At 43.0% G+C, this 27,774-nt stretch overlaps 1 protein-coding gene across 4 annotated transcripts in view; it reads right to left on the bottom strand.

Moving 5' to 3' along the window:
* PLCXD2 (phosphatidylinositol specific phospholipase C X domain containing 2) overlaps positions 1–23,959 on the bottom strand; it is a 52,186-nt gene extending 28,227 nt beyond the window's left edge. For 3 of the 4 annotated variants that reach the window (XR_006384968.1, XR_006384969.1, XM_044251364.1), the window contains exon 1: positions 23,270–23,959. Coding sequence is in view for 2 of the 4 variants with exons in the window: in XM_044251364.1 (XP_044107299.1) it covers positions 23,270–23,432 (163 nt within the window). In the remaining 2 variants the exon portion in view is untranslated. Of the gene's footprint in view, positions 1–15,641; positions 15,685–23,269 lie in introns of those variants that run through there. The other variant, XM_044251366.1, reaches the window with a different exon arrangement.
* Between the last annotated feature and the right edge of the window lie 3,815 nt (positions 23,960–27,774).

Below are 27,774 nucleotides of genomic sequence, written 5' to 3'. Positions count from 1 at the left end.
GAATTATAGGAGAAAGAGAAACTCCTTATCACATCTCTGGGTGGCACTGGGCAAGTGGGGATAGTGACCCCATGTCAAAGAACTTCTGACCTCACATACTTAAGAAAATTTCTTTTCTCCATCCCCTCTCCTCTCCCCAGATCTACCCTGCCTTTGGTGAGCCCTTCTAACTTTGAAGCCCATCATCCCCCTCCAAGCTTATTCACTGAAACCCACACCCCCATCCCATGTCCACTCACACAGCATTAATGTCTCCTGTGCCCCTAGGCTATGCATTCTCAGTGGGGTGGCACCGCCCCAGGGGACAGAAATCTGTTCTTGAGGAATGAAAAAATTCCTTCTCTTTTTATGTATAAAGCACAGATATATATATACAGTACTTAAACAGATATACAGTATTTCTGTGGCATTAATATATCATTGTGTGTGGAGGGAGAGAAAGTAGTAAACGGGACAGAACTGGCTAAAAAGACTCCATAGTGATAAAAAACAAAATGCTGAGAAATACCACTCTAGACTGAACTGTCCAGTAACCAAAGGAACATCTGACTCATCTGGGCTGGACCTCTGGCCCTAAACCTTTTATTTATTTATTTTTTCATTTGTTTCAAGTTTTTATTTAAATTTGAGTTAACATATAGCATAATGTTAATTTCAGGTATAAAATATAGTGATTCAACACTTACATATAACGCCCAGTGCTCATCACAAGGCCCTCCTTAATCTCCATCACCCATTTAACCCAACCCCTCACCTACCTGCCCCTTTTTTGATCCATAATCAGCATGTCTCTCAATGCCTCCAGCAACTGCTTCCCACTGGACACCCATCCGTAAGTTGCCTCAGTACTGGAAGGTTCTCTTCCCTGCTGCCAGAACACCAATGAGTTGGGAACTGATTCAATTTCCTCTTTTCCAGTTATCTTTAAAGGATTTTATTTATTTATTTGAGAGGGGGAGAGAGAAAGTGAGCGTAAGAGTGCAAGAGCAGGGGGAGGGAGAAGCAGACTCTCCAGCTGAGCAGGGAGCCTGACAAGAGTCTCGATCCCAGGACCTAGAGATCATAACCCGAGCCAAAGGCAGATGTTTAACAGACTGAACCACCCAGATGCCCCTCTAGTTATCTTTTAAATATTCCCACTAGGCATCTCCAGGTCCAACAAGTCATTTCTCTGCCTCCTTAGCTGCAAAGGACCCAGACTTGACGTTTCTTTTTTTTTTTAAGATTTTTTTTATTTATTTGACACACACACAGAGAGAGAGAGAGAGAGAGAGAGATCACAAGTAGGCAGAGAGGCAGGCAGAGAGAGTGGGGAAGAGCAGGCTCCCTGCTGAGCAGAGAGCCCGACATGGGGCTCGATCCCAGGACCCCGAGACCATGACCTGAGCCGAAGGCAGAGGCTTTAACCCACTGAGCCACCCAGGTGCCCCAAGACTTGACGTTTCTAAGATGTCAATGTAGCAAGAAGAATGTTGAGTCCTGAGACCTAAAATAATGAATTAGCAGAGTGCTGAACGAGCTAATGGAGAGTTCCCATGGTGGGTGCGAGCATGGAGTCTGGTGCCAGGCTGCTTAAGTTCATAATCCTGGCACTACTGTTTACTAGCTATGTAACTGAAATGCTGTGTGTCTCAGTTTCCTCATTTGTAAAATGGGGATAACAACTGTACTAACATTAATTGTTTGTGGTTAAGGTGAAATGATTAACTCCGGTAAGCACTTGGAAGAGTCCCTGGCCCACAGAATGAGTTCAAACACATCATCACTATTGTTATTTCACTCTTAAGGAATTTGTGTCATCTTCCACTTGGATGATGATATCTGGTTTTTAAACAATGTTGCCAAACCTCATTAAAGATTTATATTCAGCGATCTGCTGTGGCAGTTAAATGGGAAAAATGAAATTAGCAGTTTGACTGGTTTATTTTAGGTTACCAACATCAAAGCCAACATAAAAAAGAGCAAGTTCAGATCACAGTATTTACAGTTTAAGTGTAAACTGACACTAAACATAAAATAATAAATTATCTCCACTCAGCAACTGAGGAATGTCAATAACTCGGGAATAAATAAACACACTGACTACACAATTTCAAAGTAGGAGAGAGAAAGTTCCACGGATATTCTTGAACTTTCTGTTTTTAACATCATAGAATTACATATCCTCAAGAGAGTTTTATACAAGAGCAGTTATAGAAAAACAAATCCAACCTCTTTCTAAAAACATGTTAGGACATTTTGGGTGAGCAAAAGCCTATAATCCATTATTTGAAATGGAAAAAAAACAGCAATGTTTTTTTCCCGTCAGTGTTCACAAATATCACTAAAACACTCAAACACCAAGAAATCATCCAAGAAAAGGATCTTTCCATAATATAAGGTATTTTAAATACAAAATACCAGTATCAACAACACCTTCAGAAGTTCTTCTGCATCTTCTTACATATTTGAAAATATTAGTGCATAGCTCCTAAGGACATGAGCATAGCCAAGTTGATGTTCGTTTTACACGCTTTATCACTTTCTATTTTTCTTTGCATGGATTTTTCAGGCCTCTTGGGTTCACCTATGTTATTCACAGGCTTTTCACTGTTTGAGAAGACATTTTCACTCACTAACATGGGAATTTGAGAGCCCTTGAGCTAAGGATACAAAATATTCTCCATCTCACCCAGATATACCTGCAACTTAAAGGTGCTTACTAGCCCACATGGCTGAATTCACTATGATGAGATATTTGACTAGTGAATTTCAGGTAAAACAAATTTATAAGTTGCTATGGCAAATGTTTATGTAGCGAGCCTACTTCATAGTAGAGTTATTTTAGGGGTGTTTGAGACTAATGTTTCTGTTACCAAAACATTTTGTGCATGTTTGTGTGTATGTGTTGACGCTAAAACTGGCCCATCTGAGATGAAATTCAGAGAAAATTCTTTTTTCAGGGAGGAAAAACTGCCATGCTTCATTTACTTGGAAAAGCATGTTTAAAAGAATTGAAAAAAAAAAAAGCCACCATTTTACAGGAAGTATGTTTACTAATATCAACAGAGAGCTTTAAATAGATATAATAATTATTCTGCAAAATTTAAAGACAACTATTTATTTTGAACTCATTTTGTAAGGAGCCATCTAAACTCCATGTAAACTCAAGATTTTTATTAGGACTTAATCATATTATTTCCATCGACCCCTAAGATAGTCTGGTCCACTCCAAGCTTGCTCTTAAAACATGTACTGAAGGTGTGCATTGGCTATTAGGAATCGTCAGAGGGTTCAACTCTGGGTCACATGATTTGTAACTGACATAGTCTTTCTCTGATTACTAGCCTACACCCTGTCACATGAGGCCAGATTATTCAGGCAGCTTGCAAGAAAACAGATGAGCTGTCTTGCCAGTTACCCACTGGAGCTATGTGGCATAAAATGGCCTTGAATGTCAAATTTATTTTTCCAAATTCATGTAAAATAGAGACTCTTAAAAAATGTTCCAGGCAAGTTAAGAAGATCTTAGCTGCAATGAAGATACTTCCCCATCTAAAAACAACAACAAAAAGATATTAAAGGTATCCAAACACAAAAGACCACAACCTTGCTTATACTCTATCTTAATAGAGCTAGGTCTCTCATATGTCTGGAAGGTTTCTGGGCAGGTATATAGGCTAAGCTAGATCCAAAAATGGTCAGTGCAAACAGTAGAAGAGAGGCAGTATCATACTTTATAAAGAGAAAAGGTCTTAAGAGTTTAAGCCAGAGAAAGAGACTGATTTTCTTGCATCCCCTAAGGAGGAAAAGAAGAGAGAACAGATCCCAAATGGAACTGGGATTAGCAGCCCAGCTGAATCATACTTCCTCATGATAACTGACCGACCATCTTTGGTTTTCAGAGACAACAGCCTGGTGACTTCTTAGCCATTTTAAAGGGTTGAATTTTTCTGAGAAAATAAGAGGCTTTTATGTCTCAATTTACGTGGAGACCAGACAACTCTACCTTCATAGAATCTCTCTTAAAAAATATCTTCAGACAGTATTTCTTAGAAAATGAGCTAAAAATGAGGTTTAGAGCCTCAAACACATTATCTCACTAAGTGTTTATACTTTAGTGGATCTGTGATTTTTAAGAAATTCAGAACATTTTCAAATGTACTAAATCGAAGGAACTCAAAAGCATTCCCACTCAAGATCATTTGATAAGAGACTCGGTATTTTTCTAAGGTTTGGGGAGACGACTGCTTAATTTTAGATATGACTAAAAGCCTGCATCTCGGTATGCCTATGGAACTTATCAGCAAGGCCAAGTTTAGGAAGAAGAGGTCTTTAGGAACTACTCACTCCCTTAGCACCAGTGTCTGCTCTCAGACTTAGAATGACAAAGAATATGAGGGACACCTCTGGCCCATCAGAGATCATTGGCTCAAGTGGACTCCAGATCCCCTACTGTTCAGTTCTTACTTCTGTGGAGGCCACTTCCTCCCCCTCTCTGGCATCTTCCTGACTCATGACAGCGAACTCTGCCAGGACTGTGGGCCTCCAGGGAGAGCCATGTGGAAGGGCGCAACGGCAGAGCAGGAGCTGAAGGGACCCGTCCACAAGGGACAGTGGATAAACTCCATATTTGGTGCCAGCTGACACAGCTTTTCACCAGTGATTTCTTACAAAATAGGCAAGATGCTTAAAAAAAAAATGGCTCTTTTTAATACATACAGAACCTCTTTATCTTGAATATGAACATGTGATAAGAAAAAAAGTCCTTTTTAATACATGCTCTCTTCTAAGCAGAGTGAATCCTGGTAACTGTGGTATCTTTTGTTTGCTAAGCACAGCTGAAATATTCATCTTTGGCATTAATGGCTTTGGACACGCTTGAAGCAGTATTAAGCGGGGGTGGGGTGTGCAGGCCTGGAGACAGAAGCGGGAGCGGATGAAGTGCTCTGCGGAGGAAACGGAGGGGGGCGGGGCGAGAGGAAGGCTGGGAAGCAGAAGGGGAAAGAAAGAGGGCATCACAGGGGCTGCAGGGCTGAGGAGAGAGACCCAGGTGAGGAAACGAACGATCTGTGGGGTTTTCAAAGGCGTGGTCCAGTCTCACTTCTACGTCTCTTTCTAAATCACAAATCGGTATGGTTCAAGTGACAGTGAAAAGGTGCCACACCATAAACCTGTCTGAAGCAAAGCATGTCCCCATCCAGCCCTCTGGAGCCCCGTCACAGCAGGGCTCTCCCTGCAGGATTGCGGCTCCTTGCCTCCCCTCTTGATGCTGCCTGGACCAGAGTCAGCGGGCGGAGGCTGCGGAGTGGGGCGGGGCTACGTAAGGGGTAGAAGTTGGAAAAGTAGGAGGAGAGGCTTCTTCCTGAGAGGGGCTTCAAAAAGATCCCTTTATGGAGGCACCTGAGTGGTGCAGGTGGTTAAGCGCCGTCTGGGTTCCGGCTGGGGTTGTGATCTCCGGGTTGTGACCTTCGGGTTGTGACCTCCAGGTTGTGATCTCAGGGTCCTGAGATCGAGGCTGAGCGCAGCATCTGCTTAAGTTTCCCTCCCCCTCTTCCCCCTCTCCACTATGCGCATGCACTCTCTCACTCTCCCTCTAAAATCAATAAATAAATGACTCTTAAAAAAAAAAAGAGATACCTTTATGAAAACTCTTCTTCTCAGTATGCTGGAATTAAAACGCTACCACAGGGCTAGCAATATTAAGCATCCATAAGCAAGACGTATAGATTTTCGGGCCCCTCTAAGGAGCAAGGCAACGTATAAAGAAACAAAAAGCACAATCCAGAAAATGAGACAAACACTGGGGATAGAGGGTTTCCTAAACGCTGCCAGAGGAAACTAAAGCAGCCGCACGACATATTGTTCAGTTAATCCACACCAACGGGACACTTCCAAGTGTGAGGCAGGGACCATCCTTCCACGAGCTGACTAAAGACTTATGACACTGCCCAGAATAGCACTGCCAGGGTGCTGAGAGCCGCGTTCTGCGGCGCATGCGTCACGGCCGCGGGGGCGGCTGAGCGGGCTGCTTCCCCGCCGAGCAGGTGCCGCGGGGCCGCTGGAGCACAGACTTCCCTTCTGCGGCTCCACCACCACAGGTGAGCTGGTTGAACTTTCCATAAATAATAAATGCCTTGGCTTCATATGCCGTGTTGGCCTTATTTAAAGGCAACAGACTCTCTGAAAAGATGAGCGACCCCAGGGCCGAGGCTTGCAAGCTCTGAGCAGCCTTTTATCTGTTTCTTGCCAGCAGATAATGATCTATGCAAAGGTCCCAGTGATAATGGTATCTAGGATAAGTATTTAGAGAACGAGTCTGGCCTAATCTTTCTTCTCCTTCCCTCCACCCCTCCTCCATCAAGTAAGCACAAAAAGAGGGAGGCACAGGTGATGACTTCCCTCAACTCGCCACCTTCCCGGCTCACACACTATTGGACTGTTTCTCTCACTTCTCCAATAAGCTAGTGGAAGACAGAGTCACCGACTCTGCATTTCCACTAACATTTAAAGGTCAAGGTTCCTTGTACTGTACATAATGATACCCCGCTCAGCGTGTTTGAAAAGGATGGCTGTGAGAATTACTGGGGGGAGGGGGGAACCTTTGCTCATGGGGGGCAAACAAGACTTGATTTGCTGCAGTTCTGCTCAACACTTAATGCTGAGATGGCTTGTTCCATCAAATGAAGAGTTGAGGCAAATGAAAATCAGACAATGAATTCACCCAGCTACCGTTTTTCACCTCTGCTCTTATTGATTTTAATATGGTTACCCTCTCAATAAATAAAGACTTCTAAGAGAACTGGATCAATAACATAAATAGGATCTGGTTTTCAAACTTTTTTTTCAGAGTAGAGATTTTTTTTTCTTTCACTGCTGGACCCTGGGTGCCGGGGACCAGGTTACCTCTGAAAGAAATTCCACCTACCAGGAAGCCATTTAGCCTAGCGCCATTGAAAATTCCCCATCTGAACGAAGAATGTATAATATAATCAATATATATTTCTTTAAAGATGATCTCTCCTTTCCCTCTCTCCCCCTCCCCCCACCCTCCACCAGCTCATGGGAACCTTTTTATCCAAGAGGTAAAAGCAACCCAAAGACATTCTGTTGACCTCCCGGCATTTGCATTCCATTCCTTCACCATGAACTCGACTGTGATCCCTGGTGAGGGCTCATGTCTGAAAATAACAAGAGCTTCAATTTACTGAGTGTTTATTATGTACCTAGTGTCCAGCTGGGCACTTTGCCTATATGATCTCATTGGGTCTCTGCCATGATCCCACAGCACAGTGATTACACAGCAGGTAATCACTAAAGGATCTGTAAAATCCTTTTACAGACGAGGAACTGGGGCACAGACTGGTTTTCAACCAGTTCAGGGTAGGAAGATCTCAAGTGGCCTGGGACAAAGTCCAGATCTGTCAGACTGGAATCTACATGAAGCGTCTCTAGGGATTCGGTTGCTTCTCTATCCTTAATGATGAAACAAGTCAGATGCATTGTATATTTGCTTCCTAAGACATTGTGTTCACAGGGTTTGTTCTTAGAGCTAACTGTGTGCCTTCATTCCAATGCAGGAACTTGATGGAGAGATCCAAGTAATTTTATATTTTGTAAAGACATGAAAATTTTCTATGTAGGGACACACGAGGGCACTCTAACCTTCTCTCAGTTGAGGAAACATTTTCTTTATAGTTCCTCAGCTCAGAGCTTTGAATCCCAGGGCCGGCTCTGCTCTGATAACTTGTGTGAACTTAGATTGTAACTTCACACTGGAGGGTGGTTGTTCCATCTGCAGATTTAGGAAGGTGGGTAAAATGAGCCTTAGGATCTCTGCTACCTTAGGAATCGGATGATTCCAACTTATTAACACCTCATGAAAGGAATTTATGACCCTATTTTAAGAAGGATTATTCATGATTGTAAAGAAATGATAAACGTGTCTTTCATATTTACTATACTTAAGCAGATAATGTGCTTATAATTTAACTCATCGTATTTGCAAAAAGCAAATCAGTCTACAGCCCAGTCTTTTACTTATCTTCGGGTCATCTGAGAATTTTGTTAAGTTGCTGGAGAAATTCCTGCCCTTCACAAAGGTTCAGGTTCTCATTTTCTTGAGGGCCACCTTATGGTTGGCTAGGGATAGGTCTGTACGTTGACTGAACGCACTAGCCCATAGCTCACTTCTTGTTCAGCGTTTATGTGGCAGCTCCTTCACACCAAAGGCTGGTGTTTGATTGGGTTCTCTGACATCTTTATGAAATTTATTGGGGGGACTTTGAAAAAAAAACACACAGTTGTAGTCACCTTGCTCGGTTGAAATTTTTCACAGGGCAGGATTATTTTAAGATTCATATGATAAACTGCAGAATGGTCGAGATCCAGGGAAGCTCTTCAGCTTGGTCCTGTCAAGAACAAGGGTTTTTTCCTCTTTTCTGCAAATGAAGGGCGAAGCCAGTTACCCCCACAGAGGAAAGGGAAAAAGGAGGAGGGCAAAGCCAACAAGTAGCAGTCTAAATTACACAAAATGATAGGTTTAAAGGGAATTTGTACATTACTCACAGCAGGGAAAGTGAACGAAAACACACCCCCTCTGAAAGACGAGTGTCCTGACTAGCTTACACCTGCTAAAAGCCTCTGCTGATCTTTTGGTATCAAGGCAGAAAGAGCTTTTCTCTGCTGGAACCTCGCTGGGCGATCACTACACAGACCACTTAAACCACGGGGCTGCTTCTGTTTGAGTCAATAAAAAGCCTCCTAGAGGTTTGGTCTTGAAAAAAAAAATATGTGACTTGTTCAGCCAGAACAGGTTAGCGGGCAGTGTTTCAAACATAACCATCCTCATGGGTGCTGAGGCATTACAGTTCTGGCATGGAAGCAAATGCCTCAGATGAAAAGAAAAGTACTCTTTATTACAACCAACAAAAGGAACTGAAGTCACAGCCCAACACTGGTCAATTTCCAACTCTACAGATGTCTTTTATTCAAGTGCACTTAAATGAATTTGGCAAGATCTAGTTTTTACAATCTCGTATTGTTACCAGGATTTTAGTTGCAATTTGCTTATTAACTTCTCTGTATTTCAGTTTCTTCATTTTTAAATGGAGCTAACAGTACTTCTGTCATTGGGTTATAAAGTTTAACCAGGCAGGTTTACATAAATCAAGTAGAACAATATCAGCCTCCTACTGAATGCTTTATAAGTGTTATATAAGTAAGCTCTTCTATTATTATGATTATTTTTATTTTATAAAATCTTGGGACACCTTAAGAGAGCTCCGCAATGCAATTATAAGGTTTTGTCTTACTTTAGGCATTGTTACTTTCTCTATGTCCTACTTTCTCCTTAAATTAACTAGAAATATCTGCTCTTCATACTTAAATTCTCTGTAGATATTTCAAGATTCCACATCTTCTCTTTGGATCCCTCCCTTTTTTTGCACAAGGTACCTATTCTGAACCAGACACTGACTATACAGAGGGCCCCAAACAGCGCTGTGTGCAGTGGGAAGACAGGTAAAGCGTTCCAGTGGCACATAATATGTCCCATAATGGAAACATGCACAGACATGGTACTGGGCTGTTTCTTACAGGATAAGTAGTCTTGGACCAAGTGAAGTGGGGGTTATTGGAAGGGAGGCTGTGCCAGTAAAGGAAAGAGCATGTGCAAAGACCGGAGTCATAAAGAGAGACAGGAGATTTTCTTTCAGGTTTTCTTTGGTTCCCAGATTGTCACTGGCTCCCTATCGTCTACAAGATAAAGCAGGAAGTGCTTCACACCACTTTGAAAAACTCTCTCATCTGCCCTACGTCTGTCTGCTCAGTCCTTTCCACTGCTTTCTCCTGTCACCTGTACAGGGAGTTACAACGACTCCTGCTTTCCCATCTCCAGTTTCATCCATTTGGTTCCCTGTGTCTTGAATGCACCTCCTATCCATATCAAAATCCTATCTATCCTCAGACCAGCTCCCAAGTGTCTTCCCAGGCAGCTGTTCCTTGACCCACAACTGCAAGTAATCACTCCCTTTCCCAGGTTCCTAGCACAGTATGTTTGGTTCTATAACTGTGGCATTCACTGCCTTCTGCTTTTATTTGCTTTATTTGAACATTAGTATCTCCTACAAGATTACAAACTATATCTTATTAAATTTTTGAAGTATCTAGTATCTAGTATGGTGCTAGATAAATATTTGGCCATCAAAAAGGACTGTTAATAGTCATAGCTATATATCCAAAATCTATGTTTTTTTTTTTTTTAAGATTTTATTTATTTATTTATTTGTCAGAGAGAGAGAGAGAGAGAGAAAACGTACAAGCAGGCAGAGGCGGAGAGAGCAGGTTCCTTGTGGAGCAAGGAGCCCGATGTGAGACTCGATCCCAGGACCCTGGGATCATGGCCTGAGCCGAAGGCTGTGGCTTAACCAACTGAGCCACACAGGCGTCCTATTCTCTGCTTGTTCTGTGCTAAGCAATATTTTAAGCACATTGCATGTTTTATTTCATTCAATTCTTAAACAACTTTGCTGTATGGTAAAGAATTTAACCCTGCACAAGGAGAGGGCTGGTCCTCTTCCTTGCCATGGGAAGCAATCTCTCAAACCCCTGCAATAGCTTGTCTGATAAGAGCATCTTTATTCACCTGAGGACTTTGGGGCCACGTCAAAAAGTCTGAGGATGAGATTTATGGTGATGGCATTGAATCATGTGGATAGATGCTTGACCTTGGAGGGGCTGGATACTGAGATCAGCCATGTGGAGCCTCAGTGACGACTCTGGATACCAAGGCTCAGAGAGCTTCCCTGGTTAGCAGGACTCCGTGCATACTAGCACCCATTAATCCTGGGAAAGCAGCACTGTCCACTGACCAGGAGACAGGACAGCCGAAAGCCTCACGTTTGGAACTCCCCTGGACTCTGCCTTGTGTACCTCTATACCTGGTCAATTTTAACCTGTAGCCTTTCACCGTAATAAACAGGAACTGGGAGTATAACAGCTTTCAGTGAGTCCTGTCAGTTCTTCTGGCATATTATGTAGTAAAACTAAGGGTGATCTTGAGGACCCCCAAACCATCAATGGTATCAGAGTGAGGGCAGATTTAGACTGTGTTTCCTCTAACCTGTGCTTATGAAGCAGGTGTGGTGATTACCTCTATTTTACAGAGGAGAAGCCTCAGGAACAGAGAGGTTAAACTTTTTATTCAAGGTCATGTAACTAGTAATTAGGATTTGATCCTAGGTATCCTAAAACAGAACTGAACTACTTCTCTATACTGTTTCTCATGTGTATAAAAATTAAAAATAGAGATAAGGTAAAATGTATTAAGAACAGACAAAAATGAACATGCGTCTTTAAATGATGGACATGTTTAGGATAGTTTTTGTAGAAAACATCTTGTGTTATGGATCAGGTATTTCATCTCTATGAATATAACAATAAATGGGATTTGAACAGACTGTCATTTTGCATTCTAAAATAGGTCTGTGGCCTGAGCTGAGAACATACTCATTTGCCAAGTTACATATAAGAGGTAGGCCTTATCGTTATTGAATATAGCAACAGATTTGCTTGAAAGAAGATGGAAACAGAAAACCCTCACAGTCCTTGGGAACAAACTCATTGGCCCTTGCCTTTTTGTTTTCATTACCTATAAGTGACCAGATCACGAATCATCTATCTGTTAGCTCACCTGACTCCACCAAGTAGATTTAAGTACTTCTCACTTTGTGCATCCATGGCCTCTTGAACTTAATGAACCTGAGGCACCTTGTGGCCATTATCTCTGTATCTGTCATGGACACCTGACCGTGAGTATCCCTACAGTGCTTAAGTTTCTGGCATACAGTAGGCACTGAATACATGCATCTAGAATAAAGCTAAGCATGACTGCTTGAATAAACAGATGTGTCGAGAGTTGCCTAGGGCAGGTAAGCCAAGGTCCTCTGATCCCTTCCCAAACTTCTGTTTGGTCCATTCACCTTCATGAAACAGGCAGAGTTCACGGCCTACACCTCCTCACCCCCAGCAACTGTATACCCCCAGTTCCATTTTCCTCCATCTGTCCTTTTAGCTTGAGTTATTTATGTCAACGAAGAGGAATATGTCAGAAAACACACAGGACAAAAATAAGCCAGAAAGGATGACGAAAGGAGCAGCTATATTAAAATAACACATCGAACAATTTAAAAGGAAAAGTCCTAAAGAGTAGATTTCCTGCAACTTATGCCTGTGTAAATTATTTCCTGATAACATTTCCTTGGGGTCTCCCATTTCACACACCTGAATGGGGTCCTTGGGAAAAATGCAGCATTTGTACGGAATGTGACTCCAAATGCTGACAAATGCAGAAGGATTGAGGCATCTTAGGATCTACAGAATCTAGCCAACATGAGTCCAAGGCTTGAGATCTGGGGACCATTTAGCAGATTCTCAAACCCAAGAATAACAACTTTAAACCCTGTCAGCCCAAAGGGATAAACTTCATATATGTGACTGGATTATTTTCCATAGGACATGGGGGAGAATATTAATAACAACTGTCCAACTGCCCACAACATCTGAGAAGGCCATGTGGTCCATTTAATTTTTAATCAAGTGCCCACTGAATTTGGGATTATTCACAATGCAACAAAGCAGTGGGGTTAGGCAGAACACTGGAAAGCAGAGGATGCTGATCAACTTATTTTTATGTGCTGAGTAGCCAACAGGCATCCCACCATCTGAGGACTGAGGACATTAGCCTGGGAATCCAGAGGGCTACTCCTGGTCTACCCCCCAAATGGCTGGATGAGCTGGACAGTTGGAGTAAATCAGACCTTCTCATGGTGCTTTTGAGACCTGCAACGTTGTCAAATGAGGTATTTATATGTAAAATACAAGTAGAGCTTCTCTGGCCCCACAGTCCCCACTGCTGGCCTTGAGAAGGGAGTCCTGGGGGACACCAAGCCTCACCTGGGCTCTTGCCAGACACCATGAAAATTCCACTGCCCCAGATATTTTCTGAATTGGCCCCAACATCCTAGGATTTATGTGAGTCAGAGGGGTTTCAATTAAATGTATGGGAGGCATTTTAAAGCCCTCTACAGATAGATGGGCATCTACTTTCTTCTGAAAGACTCTCTTCCTCAAAGGTCCAGTGGACTCTGACCCCCATCCCAGAGTAAGAGATTGCATAGTTAATTCATTAATAAGAAATTCTTTCCCTGTTTTGCTAATTATCACTCTGTGTTGCTTCTGATAAGCCTTCTCAGTTCCAAAATAATCACGTTCTCCTTAACAACTTTTCAGTTTCCAACACAAAAATAAGAATAATTCAAAGGCGTAGGGGAAAAGAGGAAAATGTTTATCGGATAGAAGGAAAAGTTATATTAAATTAAATATTTTACTACAAAATTATTCTGCTTTTATTAAGCCTTTTGGTATAACCCAGGATGTAAATGTGTGAAATAAATTGTATTTGATGGCATGGTAAAATTACTAAACGTTTCCATTTCACAGCTGGTTTGTCCTATAGTACACAGAGCTAATCTTAACTCTCACCTCCAAGCTGCCAATACGGTTGAAGCAATCATTAAAACAAGACATGAGAGAATTCATGCACAGTAAGCAAACACTCAATGAGCTTCTGAGGGTCACTTATCTGGGACTAGAAGTTTTGGACAAGCTCCTGAACAAAATAAAATTTTAGTAGAAACCAAAATAAATAAATAAAGAAAAGACACCGATTTCAAACTCAAATCTTCTTATATTGGATATAATAGGAGCTGTGGATGAGGGTCTGGTGTTGGGTAAATTGGGAAAAGTAAGACTGAACTCTGAAATGTTTTCCACTGAGTGCTCTCTATGCCCTTCTCCCAATTCTGATAAGTCCCACAGGTCCCTCAAACTCAACGTGCCCCAAACTCCGCACATCTGCTTCCCTCTGCCACCCCTAACCTCCTTTTTCTCCTGTATCCTTTTTTCAGCCTCCAATGTAATTGCCACGTCCTATTGATACTTTCTCCGATATATCTCCTGTGTCTTCCCTTTTCCTTCTTCCATACTGACACTTTCCTTCTCAGGTAAGCACCCCCTTCCACTTGGATGGCCTCATCAACAACCCAGCTGGTTCAGATGGGTCCAGTACTCCCAAATCCAGTATACGTAGGTTGTGGACGGTAGCCAGAGCTGTCTTTTCAAAACAGAGGGCTGACCCTGTCATTCACCTGCTTAACATCCTTCCCGCCATCACTGAGGTAAAGCTAAATGACTTTAATATGGCTTATTAGACCTTCCTGTATCTTGCCACTTTACTCCTTGCCCCCCACTCCTGAAAACCTATAGTACAACTACCATGAATGATTTTCGTTTGTTAAGTGGGCCATTTTCTCTCTTTGAGGTCTGTCTTCACCCATGTTATTTCCTCTTCTAGGACACTCTCATCCTCTTGGCTAATTCCTATGCATCCTTCCCGTTGGAGTCTATTCATCACTTCCTCCAGGAGGCTTCCCTGGACTTCCATGCCATGTGCTTATTCTAGCAGTAACTTCTACCTCCCCATTCTATAGTATATTGTGTTACAACTACCTGGGGTTTTGCTGTTGTTTTGTTTTTTAAAGAGCAATTACCCATCATGTACAATATAACTACTTGATTAAATGCCCATTTCTCCAGGGTGCCTCAGTCAGTTAAGCACCTGCCTCCAGCTCAGTCATAATCTTAAGGTCCTGGAATTGAGTCCAATATAGGGATCCCTGCTCAGTGGAGAATCTACTTCTCCCTCTGCTCCTGCCCCCACTTTAGTGCATGTGCATGTACACTCTCTCTCTCAAATAAATAAAATCTTTAAAAAAAAAAAAAAGGTCTATTTCTCCAACTAGATTGTAAGCTCATTGAAAAAAGGAACTATGTGTAATGATCGTCACTGTGTCTAGGAGAGGGCCTGGCATATAGGAGGAAATCAATTCATATGTATTAAATAGAAATGAAAGAAGGAGTAAGTTTCTCATATTACCCTTCAGCATTTCTAATACCTGAGGTGCCATTTTGTTTCTCTTCATCCTTATGCAGTTATCTGGGGACTTTTCCCCCACTCCTGACCAAGTATTTCAATGGCTGCTTTTTGCCCTGGGATAGTGTTTAAAGTTTAATCTTCGCATGGCACGTAAGACTCATTAGCCCACTCTCCCAGTCTCATCTCTGTTTAAATGAAGTCTATGTTCTGACCACACCGGACTGCTTCGGTTTCTGCAAGGTCACCCTAATCTCTCACTCCTCGGTACCTCTACATTGTGACAAACTTCCCTCTACCTGTAACACCTGGCTATTTACTATTTGCTCTTTATGATTCAACCCAAGGCTCATCTCCTCTTAAAACCCCAATCTAGCAGGCTTCCTGCCTCCTCTCAGTAATGGAATTGGAAGTTGGCTTTCTGAGTGTTATAGTCCCATACGCATTCTTCTCCAGGGTATTTGAATTTTAGCTTTCTTCTCTTACAAGATCATAATTCACAAAAAGCAGGGAGAAGAACCTTCTCTTTACGTTCGCCTCATCTAACACAGTACCTGGTACAAAAGGCGCACAACAAATATCCTTTGAACATCTGATTTCCCTTTAAATGAATACATTTTTGAAATCTAGGCAATGAAAACCAAAAGAAGCAAAGGGGATAAACAGATACCTGTAATTTTTTTCTGCCAAACTGCCACCATGTGCTCACAGAATTCTTGCAGATATCCATTTGGGCACCTCCTGCCATGGCAATGACCTGAGCTCAAAGCTCAGGAAGAAGGATATTTTTTCACCTGGTTTCAATTATACTTTATAAGAATATTGCCCTCTGCATATAGCCTTCAAATCACACATGTTCATAAAATATTCAGCTCAGTCTGACAGCACCTAGGAGCGGTTCAGTTCTACCATCACTTCAGACCGCTGCGCGCTCCAACATATTAGCGTTACAGGGCACAAATGCTTCTGGTTCTTCCCTTATTTTGATATCGTCAGGTCCATACAGAGGAGAAAAAAGAGCAACAGAATATTCTCTGGAAAAAAAAGAATACCTTACAGCCAACAGTTCTAGAATAATTGGAAATTAAAAAAAAACAACAAAAACCCACCTGTTATTCTCTTAGAAAATTCCAGCTTCTACGTAGACCGTGAAGCAAGGAAGACCGCCAACACTTCAGAGCACAACCTACACATCCCCCGAGAGCAATGCCAGCATCTATGGCCAAACCCATGTTACCCTGAAGCTACTAGAGACCTATTAATGTAATCCTCCCAGGTACCGTTTGGTCCTTATGGGTACTCAGCAATATAATCCAAATTCCCGGAGCTGTGAGAAGGGAAGGGCCCTGGCTCCACCAGGCATGAAACAACTCAAACAAGCACCATCACAGTGCTCCTCTACGTCAGTTTGGTTCTTGATGGATGTTCAGATCCTTTCACACACACAAACACACCCACCTACTACAAGGTCTATAAATAACCCCTCCTCTGCAGGCCTGGTTTGAAACTCTAAATAGGGTTACTCAGCATTTGTAAAGAGGTTCAAGCTTTTCCCAAAGGCTAAGCCTTTCACTAACAGTAACTTCTAGCTGCCTGTACTTAGAAGCTTTTGGGGGGTGGGAGGTGGGGGTAGACTGGTGCCAATCAGTCCCCTGGAGGAGTTGGGGGGAGGCGGGGGGGGGGGTTAGTTAGCTCAAATCATGTGACAGAAGCCAACTGTCAGCTTCGGAAGCCCGGCTGAAACAGTAGCGTGCAGGTGAAGGCGCAGTCTCCTAGGATTTGAGTTGGCAGTGGGCATGGATTCCAAGATTTTTATCACAGGAAAACAGCAACAGGCATGAAAATTTGGGCTCTCCTGAGGACACAGCTCAGTGTGTGCACTAGGTAATGGGTAGTAGGTGTGTGTTAGTGTGTGTGTAGGGGGTGATGTGTGTGTTTGGGGGAACTGTGAGGCTTTCGGAGTTTGGGATGGGGGCCATAGTAAGTAGCTCAAGAGGATTTTCTGGCTCTCTTGATCAGCTGCCCTCATATTGCACTTACGTCTCCCTTGGTACTCACATCCTGGGCAACCCTCCATGTATCCTTCCCTTAATTCTAAGCCCCTTTGAGGGGATGACCATTCACGTTATCCTGATCTGATTGGACAGAACACTGAGCTACATGTCTTACTGGAAGGTCAGCTCCTTAACTACACTGTACATTGCCTGAAGGGAGGGACTGATCTTACACTTCTTTTGGTTGTCTATTCCAGGTGCAGGTTTTTAATAAATCCACCATAATTAATTTTAATGACATATCGTGTTGTGACAGAAACTATTCTAAGCATGGTATATGCATTAGTTTATTTAATTGTCACACTAACTAAATGATGTAGTGCCATTATTATCTCTGTTTTACAGAGAAGGACACTGTAGCACAGAGAGTGAGTAACCTGCCAGGTTACAGAATCATGAGGGACAGAGTTGAAGTTCAAATCCAGACTGAGTGGCTCTAGCATTAATGGTCTAAGCCAATCCATGGTTCGTTCTGCTTCCTAAAGACACAAGTGACTCCTGAATTCCCTGTGGCTTTTTGTGTGATTGCGGGTAGGGAAATCTAAGGAAGTGAGGAGCCTCCTTAGAAGAAAGACCTACTAATAAGAACACCAAAGTCATAGATTCTTTTTATTCCTCCCCATGACCACCCGGGGGCGGGGGGGAATCAAAAAAGTATTCCCACTTAAGAATCCATTTTGGTTCCATATAATTGTTTTTCTTGATTGGGTCAGCCCTGGTAGACTCAGTTTGGTCCTTGTTTTTCCACAGCCTCAAATCCTGTAGGCTGTAGGGTTTCTTCTAGGTCCAACTCATGGCTCGTGCTATCCTCAAAGCAGAGCCAAGCTAGAATTTTTGTTCCACAATGTATGCTATGCCCTTTTGGGTCCCCAAATCTCTCTTGGATGCACCAGACCTAATCCAACTTCCAAAAGCAGAATTTGAGCAATGATCCTTCCATCCTGCCCCAGTAGTAATCTCGATGTCTGCGTGACGCGTGTGTGCGAAGTGAGAAGAGCGACAGAACTCATCAAGTGGTCAGAGGCGGAACTGCATGGGGCAGGATAGAACTCCAGAAAGGTAAAAAGGAAGGGGATGATCCTCAGGAAGATGAGAACAGAGAAGGGTCTGGGAATTGGAGAGCAGTGAGCAGCATCTGAGCGAGGGTTGACACTGAAAAGGGAGAGGCCAGGTCAGTGGAAGGAAGCCGAAGAGGGGAACAAGAAATGAGAGCAGGCTGAGGCTGAGGCCAGGCAGGAAACATGAGAAGCTCACATTTGATAAGGGAAGAGAGAAGGCAGAAAGGATGCAAGGTGAAAGCATTGTTCCTAGGACACAAGTTACACCAGAATTCCTCTTCTGACTCTCCTGCCCATTTTGTTCTGCCTCAGAATTTTCACTTCCAATGGGGCTCAGTAATGAGCTTTATCTTTTTTTTTTTTTTAAAGATTTTATTTATTTATTTGACAGAGATCACAAGTAGGCAGAGAGAGAGGAGGAAGCAGGCTCCCTGCTGAGCAGAGAGCCCGATGCGGGACTCGATCCCAGGACCCTGAGATCATGACCTGAGCCGAAGGCAGCGGCTTAACCCACTGAGCCACCCAGGTGCCCCGAGTAATGAGCTTTATCTAAAGTTATGGGAATACTATGCAGAAGTCACAAAAGCTGGTTGGAAAATGTTCAGGGGGCTTCATATGGCTTTTTTGTCAGGAAAACCTAACCAATCCATTCAGTTTAGCTCTGATCACAATCAAACACGATGGTGGCTGCAAGTGAGCCACTGTCCAGCACGCTTACTCTCCTGGTCTCTTGTATTCAATCATCCACTTGACACCAATGACCAAGCTGTCATCCTGTACTAGGACCTAGCATTATAAAGAGAAATAAGACACACTCTCTGCGTACAAGTTGTTCATAGATGATGTGGATGACAGGTAGCCAAAAATAACAATGTGTTCAGAAATGCTATGATAAACGTATTAACAAAGCATTACTGAGAGGCAGGAGAGAAAGTCCTCCACTTCCCATCTACCCCCATCCCAGAGCTTAATTGGTCCATTTCAGGAAAGTCCCCATCTAACCCAGACTGCCTACCTAATCACATCCCTTGAAATTTTGACCATTCTTCAAATCTTGGGTCAAGCCATTTTTTCAACGAAGTAGTTTCTAATCTGAGAAGTAACAACTAATGGGAATTAGTCTTTCCAGTCTGTGTGCTTCCATCTTCTTTAATCTCTGTTTAATATTTTAATAAGAGATAATATTTTAACAAGAGATTAATAATATTTTAATAAAAGATTTTAATAAATCTCTGTTTTAATATTTGCCCCAATTATTTTTAACTATATATGGTAATTTGTATATATAAAACTAAATTGTAAGCTCTTTTATACTTGGTTGATACCTGATTCATCTTTGGGTCTCCCCCAAGCCTGAGCATGGAGGTTTCTTAATATGTACTCAGGGTCAGTTTATTTAAACCAGTTATTCTACAGTCCCTTTTAAGAAGCTAAAGTGAGAGGACCCTGCTTCATTCTGGCAGTTGCGAGTAGTTATTTGCACATGCCAAAAATAATTTCTTGTTTTAAAGAGGCACAAAAGGGCTTTCAGACCTAAAATGTCTTATTCCTCCCATCTCTTTTCATGTTTGAACAAAGAATGGGCATTTATAGTTTATTTGATTTAGTTAATCAAAGAATTTTTAATTTGGAAAAGACTCTATATTTCATTTAATCCGACAGCTTAATTACAAATGAAGAAACTAAGTCCTGAGAAATTCAGATGCTTCTTCAATATCACACAGCCAGAACCAACAATATCAAATCTTAAGTTCAAAGCTCTCTGCAATAGACTAAACAGTTTACCTTCAATAAAAAGGGAAAAAACATGATTTTAAAAAAATCTAAAAAAAAAAAGACAAGAAAAGAAATACACAAAATATAGAAAAAGAATTCATTGAAAATATACATGTTATAGAAAACATTTTTTCTATCAGTCCATTTGTCCATAAAGAATATCATGCTTTCACTAATGTCAGTGAAAATGTTTGTAGAGTTTAAAGCTTTAATTTAAAAATCTGACTTTTGCAACTTCCAGATCCTTTACCCTTGGGGTCTCCAATCACTCTAAATGGTTGGCAATGAAATTTGTTCTGAAGTTCTTCTCCAGAATATTTCAATACGTTTGGGTGATACTGGCCATTAACAGGTGTTCTTAGCAGTTGTATAAGTAAAATAATACACCAAGGCTTTGTTGAGAGGTACATGCACACCTGTTCTCTCCCATCACGCCTTGGGCAAATGCAGCAGATGCATTCAAATATAACCTAGTTTACTCCATCCCAGTTCTGCTATTATTGCCAGAACTCCTGCCTTTTCTCTGACCTCTCCCTTGGGCCACCCCACCCCCATCCTGACAGATCTGACACAATCTTATAGACACCCTATGTCATTGTCTGTTGGCACACAGGAGCACACACATGTGCATACACATCACACAAAATAGGTCTAAGCAATAAATCTAAATTTAAAACTTCCTGGATTCCAATTCCAATATATCCCTGTCCCAAACAGGGATATATATGTGTATATATAAACACATACATACACACACAGATATATATATATATACACATACATATATACAACTATATATACACACACACATATATACCACATATATCATATATAATTGTAAACATGTAAATATATATATTACTCAGATATATAATTTGTATACGTGTATGTCTGCCTATCTTTCTCTTCACAGTGATATATAATCACTCAGATAGGGACCATCTAGTCTTAAACATAATTTCATTTGCCATAGAGGATTGGCTGTGAAAACTGGTTTTTAGTTAGAGACTACCACCCCCTCCCCTAGTACACACACACACACACACACAGCTGCTCTGTGCTCCTCAAGGCCCCCTGAGGGGCACAGGGATAATACATGGGTTTTGGAGCCAGCTAGACAGGGACTTAATTGTTAGTTTTGTTATTTACTATTTGTGTGATCTTTAAAAAATTACTTAATCTCTTGGACAATAATTTTCTTATTTCCAAAACGAGGATGTTAGTAGCTGTCTTGGAGGTATAGATATTTGAGATATATAATGTTTGTCAGTAGGTGCTGGGGTTAGCACTTAATGAGTAAGAACTATTATGCTGAAGGTGATCACAAAGGGGAAGAGGTGTAGGGGGAATGGGGGAGGAAGACGATGGATTCCACTTCCTGAATGCCTTCTGTATTTCAGAATTTCTCCACAAGGCTTGGCAGAACTTGAGTGCTAGCCATTAGCTAGGGGATATTAAGCTTGAGGGAGGGGAAAGGAAACTGGTGGGGGGAAGAATGGTTGGTGGGGAGGCGTCCATAAGTGGCTAGCACTTATACGTGACTTTCCTGTGTTGAGCTCATACATATATACGCTCATGCCCCTTCCACTGCTGGGAAAAGGACATTCACAGAAATGAATTCAGCATGTTGAGGAGTCAAGGTCATTTTTTTTCTTTCTTTCTTCCTTTTTTTTTTTTCTTTCTTACACATAGAAGGACCAGACTTCACAAAGCAGGGTGAACAAATTCCTATGTCCTCCATTGTGACTAATCACAGCATTTCCAGTTACAGCAGCAGACTCCGGCTATTTGCCCACTTCCCCTAGCAATTCTAGTAACTGTGAGATATCCTATAGATGGCAGAACAAATGCCCAGCTCCTTTCAGGAGTCGTGGTGTCAGAGCACATATCCAAGCCACTGGCAGAGCTGGGGCTGTGGTCTGATCTGTCCGTCCAAAGTACAACAGGAAGGAGGAAGCCCGGACATGCCCTGAATGACAGAGTCATTTAGGGCCTGCCTAAGATGCCATGCTGTTTGCAAACACACACTACCTGCCATACCACCTGACCAAACAATTCCACCGGAAAGCCTGAAGACAGATGACTAATGTTAAAAGAAGCCCGTGCATCATTTCAGTGATGACTCCACAGGCATCAATTAAACATGGAAAAGACCTGTTCTGAGGCATGACCATCTGGCATTTCCCAAGGAACTATAGTCAATGGCTGATAAAACACAAGTGATCATAACTATAAAGAGATTTAGCAGCCCTCTCCTTGCTCAAAAGCAGCAAGAGCCCATAAGGACAATGAACCTGGAAGACCTCCAAAAGAAGAGGCGAGTAAGGAAAAGGCTGCATCTGAAGCCAGCTCTGTTCTTCCTCATGCATAGAAAGCAAAGATCTGGGTTGCGTGAGGTCATGCACAAAAATCAGACTGCTCCCAGGGATGCTTGCGAGTTTGTCTGGAAGTCTAGGGCTCAACATCAATTGTTATGTCTCCAGGTGAGAGAAAACATTGGCAGTAGTCCATCCCCTGCTCCGAGGGGTGCTTTTCAAGTACAGGCGTCTGGGACTTTGCCCAGCACAGCAGACCAAGATCACTGTAGTCCAAATGGCCCTCCCTAGAAACCATGTTCTAGCCAGCTTTTGAGTGGAAGGAAGAGGACACATTTAACAAATTTAATGAGAGTGATACCAAGGCATAAAACCCCTAGGATAGAAACTGTGGCTGGAGGAGAAGTGTTTTTCAATGCTCTGGTTCTAGATCAGTCAGGCAGACACCTGTATATATATATAGACAAATCTTCAAACACCACCTCATCACACCTAATGACTGCCTGTGACCTCTGATGAGCATTTGCATTCTCTATTTCTGGCTTTTCCAACAGCAAAAATATGTGTCTTTAAACTCAGTCCTGGTTCTGAACCTGTTATCTGATGCTAATCTTTGTTTGTTTGTTTTTCCTATATGCAAGGTCAAATTCATGAGAAAGAAAATACTTTTCAGTTTTAATTTTGATCCAGATTGAAAATCGTTAATGCCTTTTTATTCATTACTCGTGAGCTCTCCTTTTTTCTTTAAGTGATTCAGGTACTCACATGGCCTGGTTCCAACATTAGGGATGTAACATTCTTAGAATGAGGCTACCAAGTAAAAACAAAACACAAACAAAAAGATGCAAATAAACAAACAAACACAAAAAAATGGTGCTTCCATTCTCCCAAGCCCCTTTTGCCAATGATGCAGTGTACTTAAATCTGTTTACAGCAGCTGCTTCAGTGTTAAGTTTTTGGTTGGAAATAAAAACGTTTAGTAAGGTCACTGACAATTATTTTCTCAGCACAACAGAAAAGCAACCCAATCCATTAATAACAACACTAAAATGGCAGAAGCAAACACAGTGGGAACAAGTAGGAACAGAAGAGTACCTGGGATTGCCAGATTGGAAAGGGGGACGTTGTGGAGGTGAGGGGGGAGCGAGGCCATCCAGTCGGCATTGCAGACCTCCGATGATGTCTTTGTCCCGCTGGGGTTGGGGGAGCAGATGGTCCCCATCCTGAGTTTCCTCCTTACCTTCCTAACTGCTAGCATCCCTCTTTGTCAGTCAACAAACTGCCAGGCGCAGCCCGGTGCCACTCACTCAGGGATCATCACGGCCCGGACTCTAGACATTCCAGGGCCATCTTTGTCAAGCCAGTCTTGCCAAAAGACCTTTCTGCCGGGGAGACGGGGCAAGTAGGTGGTTCCCTAACCCCCCCAGCCCCCGCAGTCCCCACCCTCTCCGGCCCAGCCGCTGTTCACTCCCTTAATCTGCTCAGACCCGGCTCCGTTAAACTTCTTAGGTTCCCCCTCTGGAGCCGGGGTTAGGTAGGCCCCTAGAGAGCAATCTTACAGAAACTGAACGTCCGGCGAGCAGCCACGCCCGGAGCCACTCACACGACAGGTGCCCTTACGGCGTACGGACAAGCCGGTGGGTCTCTACACACGTGAGCGCCCGGACGCAACATCACCAGCGGATTTATGCCTCTCTGTGTGTCACCGGGCTGGCCCACAAGCTGGGCCTGCCTCCTCCTCCTCCCCCCGCTTCTCAGCACACACCCCCCCTGCCCTGTGGCTTTCCGAAGGCGCTCAGAAGTGTAACCGGCGGCACCCGGACTCCGGCAGCCCCGCCCCGCACTGCCGGGCAGATTTGCCGGGCTACGCGGCCCGTGATTGGCCGCTGGCGGAGCGCGCTCCGATTGGCCGGCGTCCGTCCGGGCTGCCCCTCGGAGCGCTCCCACCCCTCCGCGGCCCAGTCCCCTCCCTCCGTTACTCCAGCCCGGCTGGAGGGAGGCGGGCGCCGCCGCGGGGACTGCAGGCGGAGGAACTTGCTGGCGGGGGCTAGTCCTGGGACCTCAAGAAGGGTCCTTCCTCTGGCCTTCCAGGAAGCCAGCGCTCAGATGCTGTACACGACCACAGATGATGTTTCTTTCCTTGTGTCTTTCCTCTACACACACACACACACACACACACACACACACACAATGACAATCATATAGAATGTATTACATTTTAATAAACCACAGAGGCGGCAGAAATAGGGGGAGTAAGAAGGCTGAGAAGGGTGAAATATATCATATTTGGATGACAACCTCTAGGATGGTTTGTTTCAGCAGTTACATAATGAAGATTTACTTACACACCTCTTACCCCCATCTTACAGAGGAGGGAATTAATAATGACTTCTATTTGTATTACTCAGGTATTTGAAACCTTCTTGCAAATTCTTTGTTCCATTTGATCTTCACAGGACCCCCATAGGGCAGGGCTTGAGCACCTGCTATATGCCAAGAACTGTACTACACGCTGTGATTTCATCTCCAAGATTTCTCCCAGGATGACTCAAGAATCTATGAAGAAGAGCGCTCGCTTCTTTTGAACTGTTTTCTTGGCAAAGTCAAGTCGTTGTGATCAAAAAAGCTGCCAATTTCATGGAGACACAAAACTTCTAGTCTTAAGTGATTCCACGTCTCTTGTTTCTGAATTCTCACACAGTGATATCTCTAAATCTAAAGTTTAATGCTTTCTTTTAAAAAAAGATTTATTTATTGGAGGGGGTGGGGCAGAGGGAGAGAGTATATTAAGCAGACCCTGAGCTGAGCTTGGAGCCTGAAGTGGGGCTTGATCTCAAGACCTTGAAATCATGACCGTAAGACCTGGACGCTTAATTGACCATGCCACCAAGTCCCCCCTCCTTTAATGCCTTCTTAATATGCTCACTCCTTCCATTAAGAGCTAAAAAATCAAGGGGGAAAATGCATTGAAATTAACATACCACCATAGAGCTTAAAGAACACATTTTGCTTGCCTTAGCCAGCTTCAATAAAATTTTGCATTTAGGAATTTTTAAAAGGGTGGATAGGATGCCCTTTTCACAGATGAAATGGAAGTTCTGGGGTGTTCAGAGAGCAGCTGGCGCTATTTGGAAATGCCATTTTTAAAAGGAAACCCTCAAATCCAGAGGTCTGTAGGCACACAAACTCATTTCCCTGCTTTCTGCAATATTCCCTACTCCTTCAAATGGTACTTTTTCATTGTGGTGTACTATAGGGTCTCTAATGGTATGAGAACTTTGCACAGCAATAATCAGAAACATCCTGGCCAATAGGCAAAATCAGAATGCTCCACCCCCACCCAGGACCTTGATAGTGGGGTCCTGGAGGGCTTCAGGTCAGGCAGCTCCTGGGTGACTCAGGAGGGGCTTATGTGAAAAGCAAGCAGCAGCCTCTGCTAAGAGAAAAGTCAAGTCTGACATCCAATCACTGACCAGCTCACTTCAACTCCAGGGTAACTCCACAGGCCCCTGCAATGCCTGTGCCCTAGGCACCTCTCAGTGCACATAACTCCTGCTCATATTGTCCCTGTGGAGGCCAGGAAAAACAAGGCTGTACCCACCTCAAGTCTAGCCCTGTACAGCCATCTTGATGTTCCAGATTATCAAAATATTTCTTGGGTTCTGACCTACTCAGGTTAGCACTTTAAACAGTCCCTCTCTTCTCTAATAATTGATTTAAACCCCTGGACTCAGCTGCCTCTGTCTTTCATAATTCCCCTACACATTCCCCAACTGATTAATGTTGACCCGAGTAGGTAGGGACAACTCTACGCCCCTACTCAGCAGGAAGAAGTTACAGAAGATGAGACCTTCCACCTTCAGCAACCTTAAAGATTTAAGGGTCAAAATTGTTCAGGGGGAAATGTGGAGGCCGAGAAAATTAAGGCCATCCCACCTCAGGTTTAGCTGATGTAGAAAACAGAGGCAGAAGAAAATCATTAAAATTCCTTACCTACTGACAAGCTCTTGAAACAGACAGAGTGGCTCTCCCCTGGGGACTTAACTGCCCTCACCTTGAGGTTTTGCTAAGGACAATCCTAGCCTGACCAACCCTCTACCCCAACAGATCCGAGTAGGATACTGTAAGTCTACTTTAACAATTCCTTTATCTCTAAACCTCCAAGATAGTGTCAAGAATCATTCCCAAGTATACGGCCCACTGATACACATCTAAAGGGTCTCATGAGAAGATTTTTATTATTAGTAATAAATAACCCTTCTCCCAAAAATAGCTAGCCCCCCAAGGTCCTGGAGACCTTGCTTTCAAAATTCCTTAGAGACTTACGCCATCCCTAATCCCCCGTGTCCTCACCCACCACCGAGTCTACCCCTACTCTGCCTTTAAAAACTCTGACTGTAATCTGGTTCCGGGTCCAAGTCCCTACTCCACTGTGTCAGGTATACTTGGGCCCAAGCTTAAGCTTGTCAAATAAACCCTCGTGTGATTGAATCGGTGCTTGGCTCCTTGGTGGTCTCTCGGACATGAAAACTCGGGCATAACAGTCCCCTTTTCCTCTTCCAGGTTATTCTTAACATTCATCTGAACCTGCTTTTCCGTCCTTTGAGTTGCCTGGTATTACAGGAATTTTTTGTTTTTGTTTTCCTGGAGGAGTATCCCATCGTTAATAAAAAGAAAGTGTTCATCATGTATCTTCTGGTGTTTAAAGGGCACTTCAATATAGTGCTCTTTTTTCCAAGTACACCATGGCACGTGTTTGAGTTCACATTTTTAAAAAAATTTTTAAAATATTTTATTTATTTATTTGACAGAGAAAGACACAGTGAGAGAGGGAACACAAGGAGGGGGAGTGGGAAAGGGAGAAGCAGGCTTCCTGCTGAGCAGGGAGCCTGATGCTGGTCTCAATCCCAGGATCCCAGGATCATGACCTGAGCAGAAGGCAGATGCTTAACCATGGAGCCACCCAGGTGCCCCTAGAGTTCACATTCTTTATTCCTCATAGAAAAATCACTCCGTAAAGAAATATCCCAACATCTACTTTTGAAATGTCACCTTTCTGTGTTTCTCTTGAGTTTAGCACCCTTTTAAAAATTCCTAAATGCAAAATTTTATTGAAACTGGCTAAGGCAAGCAAAATGTGTTCTTTAAGCTCTGTGGTGGTATGTTAATTTCAATGCATTTTCCCCCTTGATTATTTAGCTCTTAATGGAAGGAGTGAGCATATTAAGAAGGCATTAAAGGAGGGGGGACTTGGTGGCATGGTCAATTAAGCGTCCAGGTCTTACGGTCATGATTTCAAGGTCTTGAGATCAAGCCCCACTTCAGGCTCCAAGCTCAGCTCAGGGTCTGCTTAATATACTCTCTCCCTCTGCTCCTCCCCCTCCAATAAATAAATCTTTTTTTAAAAGAAAGCATTAAACTTTAGATTTAGAGATATCACTGTGTGAGAATTCAGAAACAAGAGACGTGGAATCACTTAAGACTAGAAGTTTTGTGTCTCCATGAAATTGGCAGCTTTTTTGATCACAACGACTTGACTTTGCCAAGAAAACAGTTCAAAAGAAGCGAGCGCTCTTCTTCATAGATTCTTGAGTCATCCT

The sequence above is a fragment of the Neovison vison genome, chromosome 6 (assembly GCF_020171115.1).
Source record: "Neovison vison isolate M4711 chromosome 6, ASM_NN_V1, whole genome shotgun sequence".
Lineage (NCBI taxonomy): Eukaryota > Metazoa > Chordata > Mammalia > Carnivora > Mustelidae > Neogale > Neogale vison.
This window is presented reverse-complemented; position numbering and strand designations above follow the sequence as displayed.